This window comes from Liolophura sinensis, chromosome 1 (genome assembly GCF_032854445.1).
Source record: "Liolophura sinensis isolate JHLJ2023 chromosome 1, CUHK_Ljap_v2, whole genome shotgun sequence".
NCBI lineage: Eukaryota > Metazoa > Mollusca > Polyplacophora > Chitonida > Chitonidae > Liolophura > Liolophura sinensis.
In genome coordinates, this window is record NC_088295.1 from 4,221,671 (window position 1) to 4,230,235 (window position 8,565).

The following is an 8,565-nucleotide window of genomic DNA, read 5'->3' on the forward strand; positions in this document are numbered from 1 at the left end:
ATGCCATGCACACAACAACGGGTGGCAGTCACATTACCTGCAGTGTACCACAGTTCAGTGTACAAACTTTAATACCATGCACACAACAATGGGTGGCAGTCATATTACCTACAGTGTACCACAGTTCAGTGTACAAACTTAACTGCCATGCACACAACGACAGGTGGCAGTCACATTACCTGCAGTGTACCACAGTTCAGTGTACAAACTTTAATGCCATGCACACAACGACAGGTGGCAGTCACATTACCTGCAGTGTACCATAGTTCAGTGTACAAACTTTACTGCCATGCACACAACGACAGGTGGCAGTCACATTACCTGCAGTGTACCATAGTTCAGTGTACAAACTTTACTGCCATGCACACAACGACAGGTGGCAGTCACATTACCTGCAGTGTACCACAATTCAGTGTATAAACTTTAATGCCATGCACACAACAACGGGTGGCAGTCACATTACCTGCAGTGTACCACAGTTCAGTGTACAAACTTTAATGCCATGCACACAACAACAGGTGCCAGTCACATTACCTGCAGTGTACCACAATTCAGTGTACAAACTTTAATGCCATGCACGCAACAACGGGTGGCAGTCACATTACCTGCAGTGTACCACAGTTCAGTGTACAAAATTTAATACCATGCACACAACAACGGGTGGCAGTCACATTACCTACAGTGTACCACAGTTCAGTGTACAAACTTAACTGCCATGCACACAACGACAGGTGGCAGTCACATTACCTGCAGTGTACCACAGTTCAGTGTACAAACTTTAATGCCATGCACACAACGACAGGTGGCAGTCACATTACCTGCAGTGTACCACAGTTCAGTGTACAAACATTACTGCCATGCACACAACGACAGGTGGCAGTCACATTACCTGCAGTGTACCACAGTTCAGTGTATAAACTTTAATGCCATGCACGCAACAACGAGTGGCAGTCACATTACCTGCAGTGTACCATAGTTCAGTGTACAAACTTTACTGCCATGCACACAACGACAGGTGGCAGTCACATTACCTGCAGTGTACCACAGTTCAGTGTACAAACTTTACTGCCATGCACACAACGAGTGGCAGTCATATTACCTACAGTGTGCCACAGTTCAGTGTACAAACTTTAATACCATGCACACAACAACGGGTGGCAGTCATATTACCTGCAGTGTACCATAGTTCAGTGTACAAACTTTAATGCCATGCACACAAAGACGGGTGGCAGTCACATTACCTGCAGTGTACCACAGTTCAGTGTACAAACTTTAATGCCATGCACGCAACAACGGGTGGCAGTCACATTACCTGCAGTGTACCATAGTTCAGTGTACAAACTTTACTGCCATGCACACAACAACGGGTGGCAGTCATATTACCTACAGTGTACCACAGTTCAGTGTACAAACATTACTGCCATGCACACAGTTCAGTGTACAAACTTTAATGCCATGCACACAACAACGGGTGGCAGTCACATTACCTACAGTGTACCACAGTTCAGTGTACAAACTTTACTGCCATGCAAACAACGACAGATGGCAGTCGCATTACCACCAATTACCTGCAGTGTACCACAGTTCAGTGTACAAACTTTCCTGCCCTGCACACAACGACAGGTGGCAGTCACATTACCTGCAGTGTACCACAGTTCAGTGTATAAACTTTAATGCCATGCACACAACAACGGGTGGCAGTCACATTACCTGCAGTGTACCATAGTTCAGTGTACAAACTTTACTGCCATGCACACAACGACAGGTGGCAGTCACATTACCTGCAGTGTACCATAGTTCAGTGTACAAACTTTATTGCCATGCACACAACGACAGGTGGCAGTCACATTACCTGCAGTGTACCACAATTCAGTGTACAAACTTTAATGCCATGCACACAACAACGGGTGGCAGTCACATTACCTGCAGTGTACCACAGTTCAGTGTACAAACTTTACTGCCATGCACACAACAACAGGTGGCAGTCACATTACCTGCAGTGTACCACAATTCAGTGTACAAACTTTCATGCCATGCACACAACAACGGGTGGTAGTCACATTACCTGCAGTGTACCACAGTTCAGTGTACAAACTTTAATACCATGCACACAACAACGGGTGGCAGTCACATTACCTACAGTGTACCACAGTTCAGTGTACAAACTTAACTGCCATGCACACAACGACAGGTGGCAGTCACATTACCTGCAGTGTACCACAGTTCAGTGTACAAACTTTAATGCCATGCACACAACGACAGGTGGCAGTCACATTACCTGCAGTGTACCACAGTTCAGTGTACAAACTTTACTGCCATGCACACAACGACAGGTGGCAGTCACATTACCTGCAGTGTACCACAGTTCAGTGTATAAACTTTAATGCCATGCACGCAACAACGAGTGGCAGTCACATTACCTGCAGTGTACCATAGTTCAGTGTACAAACTTTAATGCCATGCACACAACGACAGGTGGCAGTCACATTACCTGCAGTGTACCACAGTTCAGTGTACAAACTTTACTGCCATGCACACAACGAGTGGCAGTCATATTACCTACAGTGTGCCACAGTTCAGTGTACAAACTTTAATACCATGCACACAACAACAGGTGGCAGTCATATTACCTGCAGTGTACCATAGTTTAGTGTACAAACTTTAATGCCATGCATACAAAGACGGGTGGCAGTCACATTACCTGCAGTGTACCACAATTCAGTGTACAAACTTTAATGCCATGCACACAACAACGGGTGGCAGTCACATTACCTGCAGTGTACCACAGTTCAGTGTACAAACTTTAATGCCATGCACGCAACAACGGGTGGCAGTCACATTACCTGCAGTGTACCATAGTTCAGTGTACAAACTTTACTGCCATGCACACAACAACGGGTGGCAGTCATATTACCTACAGTGTACCACAGTTCAGTGTACAAACATTACTGCCATGCACACAGTTCAGTGTACAAACTTTACTGCCATGCACACAACAACGGGTGGCAGTCACATTACCTACAGTGTACCACAGTTCAGTGTACAAACTTTCCTGCCATGCAAACAACGACAGATGGCAGTCGCATTACCACCAATTACCTGCAGTGTACCACAGTTCAGTGTACAAACTTTCCTGCCCTGCACACGACAGGTGGCAGTCACATTACCTGCAGTGTACCACAGTTCAGTGTATAAACTTTAATGCCATGCACACAACAACGGGTGGCAGTCACATTACCTGCAGTGTACCATAGTTCAGTGTACAAACTTTACTGCCATGCACACAACGACAGGTGGCAGTCACATTACCTGCAGTGTACCACAGTTCAGTGTACAAACTTTAATGCCATGCACACAATGACAGGTGGCAGTCACATTGCCTGCAGTGTACCATAGTTCAGTGTACAAACTTTAATGCCATGCACACAACAACAGGTGGCAGTCACATTACCTGCAGTGTACCACAATTCAGTGTACAAACTTTACTGCCATGCACACAACAACAGGTGGCAGTCACATTACCTACAGTGTACCACAGTTCAGTGAACAAACTTTAATGCCATGCACACACTGACAGGTGGCAGTCACATTACCTGCAGTGTACCATAGTTCAGTGTACAAACTTTAATGCACATAATATATGATATCATTACTTCAGTTGTTTAGAAACAGTTTTTACTTCAAGTGTATGTAGATATGGTTACTTTACCCTGAATTGTGTAGGTGATCATGACAGAGAGAACGTACCTTGGCCAGGAGGTTGTTCAGCTCATGGGGGTGGAGTTTCTGTACCTGGCCTATCTGAGCTGCAGCAGACTTACGGATCAGGGGGCTAGAGCCCGTCTCTAACAAGAGAAATAGCCGGTCAAGTCTGTAACAAATTTATATCAGCCATGGTTAGACTGGACACCAATTTCCCATCTTCATTTGCTTTGACTTTCATTTCATTTACTCCTAGTGATGTATTTGGAGGAGAATAATGTGAAATGTTATGCATGAAAGACTTTCTTCCTGATACCTATTTACTGAACTTACAAATCTCTGCAGATCGGCCGGCCATATTCCCAACTAAACTTCCACATTAACTGCTCTGAATAGTTACATTCACGAGCCTGGAACTAGGTCCCTCACTCCTGTACTGAGCTGTACGTGACAAAATTACGTTTTCCTTGTTCCTAAAGTACTTCTGAATTCATATCACCTCATTATGTGAGAATAACCAGGATCATAACAGTGCAATTAACACACAAGTAACCAACGATCCACTCAGACTCTTTCCAACTTTGCAAACTGCCATTTTAGTCACTTGACTCTGTTGCTAGAGAAGAAACTATTCTTCCCAATATTAACACCATCTACTTTTTTCACAATAGTTGTTTGTAGTGCTTTCTGTTCATTATCAAAACACAATTTAAAATTTAGACATATAAACAAGTTGTCAATCAATTGTTAATGATGTACATAATCCAAACAATCCATGAGTTAAACTTTTCCACGAGTTAACCTTTTCCATGAGTTTATCTTTTTTCAGAAGATGCCAAGATAAGCTGACTTAAAATGAAAATAGGGGTTAAAGATGTATGGGTTTCTGTGGATGCGAAACAAATTATTCACAAATAACTACATGTAGATGATACAAAGTAAGAATTACTGTAGGACACAGATTTAGCCAGAATTTAAAATCAGGCCGTCTTATTGTCAATTTTCTCCTATTTTCCCTATCTATCCCATGTTAATTTCGTCAGAAAAGAGCACCTGAAAGACAATGAGACACCTCCTAGCTTAACCTATGCTGTAGGATCAAAGGAAACATGTTTGTTTAGTGTGCAGCTTTCACATGTTGAGCATATTGAAAAAAATAAAGTTCCAGGTTATCAAATGGAAGCGTACAAATCTGTATCTCCCGAAAGATAAGCTGGGAAGAATGAAACAGATCTCAGATCTAACAAGTAAGAGGCCTAAAGCTCGATGAACCTTATAAGTTTTTCAACCTTCCACATATAATGCTTGCAAATGTTTATGTCACTTCTAGGGAAATTTGTTAGTAACATTCCAAATGTCAAGGTTTATGGTTCCCAAGCATTCTCAGTCTGGTTTCCTCCACCCATAAAACCAACCGCCACATCATGAGTAAAAACGTGCTGATCGGGCTCAAGTACTTTCTCAACATCCAAATAAATAAACAAATAAATAAATATAAGCTGCCTGTTAGCTACACACAATGCAAAATGCTGATGACAAAGAATATGTGTAACATATTGAGGAGTCTGAGACTGTGAGAACTTCTCTGAATTTATTTGACACAGACTATTATAATTTGTAAAACACAGTTTTGCTTCAGATCATTTGTCCTGATATAAGGTGCCTTATAATTTAATGAACTCTCTACAACTGAGCATATCACAGGGAGATAATTTTGCTCTATATGACGATACAGACACATGTAATATCAGGTATCCGTATTCATCTTTAAATGCACTTCAAATGAACGGGTCATCATTGTTGACTGATTTGCTTTTTTTAAATAATTGTTCACATATTTATATGATTAGTGTTTCAGCATATGTAATACTCAACAATATTTCATTACCAGCATTATGTTTCAAGGAAACCGTACACATCCTGAGGGAAACATATGACCATCTGTAAGTTAAGAGACTTCCAAAGCTTTCATAAATACATGTAAGTATAATTGTAGGGCGTACTGTTTTTCATATCTACCCAAAGTACAGAGCTGTACCTCTTTAAATCTGCAGTTAAATAGTGCTATTAATACAGTAAATATATTACTCATTAGACATCATTAACCCTGAGAGTGGGACTGACTTCATGTGTATCACTATCACTGTACGGGCCTACACCAATGACGCATCGAACTTACATCTAATCCGGTGGGCCTGAATTTCACTGCAAATGTCTATATGCCTATGGTAGATGAAACACAATGTTAATCATAATTTATATGGAAGAACAACATGAGCTGTTAAGGTAAGGTTGACCACATCAGACAAAACCGCCTGGTGTTCAGAACGCCGTGGGAGAAATAGACTAAGGGACAAGTAGGAAGTAGATTTGTCTACATGGCGGCTACGGTCTGTCTCTCTGTCTCATGTTTACAGTGACGTCTGGTTACCTGGTAGACATCTTTTGTTCTCTGCCGCACACCCACACAGATCACCACTGCAAATCAGGGAGGGGGAGGATAAGGGGTTCTGAGCAGAGGTCCCCTTGATCCCTGCTTCCTCACATCAAGTTTGGATCCGGTCCGAAAATCATTGAGTGTGATCCAGAAGCAGACAGTCTTCTTAACTTTACATTCTATAGCTGAACAACCTCGGCCAACAATTCGCTCTCCGTGCTGAACTAGATTACACTGGTGATTCTCACTTAGGATCGTGTCACAGAAAGACACAAAGACGCTTTTAATTGAAGTATTTTCACTAATTTCATAGAGGTCATAGCCTGCCTGCTCGCCTGTCCTGCGCGGCCAGCGGCGTGCATTTATACTGCCAGCCATTTTTACTCGGCCTGCCTCAAATACAGACACAAATCTCATTGATTGGTCAATCCTTGCACGTTCACACTGCTGTTGTCCAATAGAAATGCAGTTCACGATGCCAGTTACGACAACCGAAAATTGGCATGTACAACACAAACCACGTTACTGAACTGAATGAATCGCAGGCCAAGTCACAGACATAGTAAACAAAACCTGGCCTAGCGTGAGTGTCTGGAAATAACAGCAGCAAGGTATCTTAAATATTTATGGATAAATTACCAACCAGTGAAACAAAACCTTGAGCCTTCGTAAGCTCAAAAATAAATAATACAAAAAAAAAAAAAATTAAATTAAAAAAATAATAATAAATAAAATAAATAAATAAATAAAAGTACGACTTATAACTTTTCAGTTCAAATTTTAAGTTTTGATCATGCAAAGACCTGAATAGGAAAGGATAATAATGTACATGATGCGGGCAATGCGTGAAAAAAAAAAAAAAAAAAGAAAATTAGCTTCCCAGGCCTCCCAGGTTTTTCTTCTTTTTTTGTTTTGTTTTGTTTTACAAGCAAATCGAGTCTGTATACTAATGATGTATTTCACCGACTTATATATCCAATTCCCGTGTTATAATGTGGAAATTAATCACTTCTACATATAGCAGCTTGGCGACCACATATTGTTTAAAAAGATTGAAGTGTCACTAAATGAACAGACTTATCTTAAATGAATAAAAATGTAGTACCGGTATGTAACATAAAATTTATTTGTTATCAATTCTACCGGTAAACGAGAGCAAAATATACAATGATTATGCCATCAGCCATTCTATCAAATACCGCAACACCTTTAAATTTTGAAATATTTGTAAAAAAGCAAAACAAAAAAATAATGAAAAATAAAATAAAATAAAATAAATAAATAAAGTTTGGGTTGGGGAGCGACAATTCAAATTTAAAAAAAAAAACAGGTTGCATCAATCATTTTTAACATAGGCCTAACTTATGAACTCATGTACTGAACATATACGCAGAGTCTTATGCACAAGACCAAGTCTCAGTTGATGTCTTAAGCCAATCAAATGGCTCCCTATTTAAACGTAGATCCGCACCTGACAGCTTAACTGGATACATTAGTTTCCCTGTTATTGTGGGTCTAGTGTATTTGGTTTACACTAGGCATTTTTCAGAGCTCTGCCCCACAGTGTTTCACCCTTTACATTTGACTAGATGACGCGTTATCACACTGTCAAGTGACCGTATTTCCACGGTTACGTGTGACCAGATGACTCGTTATCACACTGTCAAGTGACCGTATTTCCACGGTTACGTGTGATCACATGACTTGTAGGCCTAATCTCTATCTACCGTAAGTGAAATGCAACTAACAAATCTGATATATGATGGAATTTTATTGAGTCAAAGTGCTTGCTGAGAAATATTTATACTGATCAACATACATGAAAGCCGTTGCATTCATCCGATGGGAGATAACTCTGCCCGTCTCTTCACACTGCCTTTGCAAACCTAGCATTAGGCTATCGGACAAAACAAACCTCCGGTATAACCCTGTACCAACACGAATGTAAACATGTAAGTCTACTGTCATGTCCACGCGTACCACACATACTCGTGTCACAGACTGACAGAACACAGAGAGGCGTGTGTGACAGTTATCCCCCTCGGACAAGTTTGGCGTGGACTTTATACCAATTTATGTGTACGCCTGTTAGAAGGTTGAACTTTCACATGTTGCATCTTTTTTGTATTATAATTTTTTTCTCTTTGAACCAAAGCTAAATTTTATGAAAAATGTCTATCGGAAATATAAACTATTTGTAAGGTATTTATTTGTACTGAGTTTCTGCATAATCCGGCAGTATTGAGGGACCGGGCTTTTTTGTACATGAACACCATATGCCCATATGTATATGTATATTCCCGTGATTGGCCTACTGTTGGGTTATTAGTTACTTTACCCATCAAAATTAACTGTCTGCTCAGGCATGGATAACGTCCTCCTCATATGGTTAACTCCCTTCTCAGGCATGGGTACGCTCATCTCAC

General features: G+C 40.9%; 1 protein-coding gene across 1 annotated transcript in view; it reads right to left on the reverse strand.

Annotated features, from left to right (window-relative positions):
* LOC135477545 (TATA-binding protein-associated factor 172-like) overlaps positions 1–6,514 on the reverse strand; it is a 66,891-nt gene extending 60,377 nt beyond the window's left edge. The window contains exons 1-2 of the mRNA XM_064757693.1: positions 6,134–6,514; positions 3,748–3,871 (exon numbers count right to left, since the gene is read on the reverse strand). Of these exons, the coding sequence (XP_064613763.1) occupies positions 3,748–3,871; positions 6,134–6,144 (135 nt within the window). The 5' untranslated portion in view covers positions 6,145–6,514. The remainder of the gene's footprint in view (positions 1–3,747; positions 3,872–6,133) is intronic.
* Positions 6,515–8,565: the final 2,051 nt, after the last annotated feature.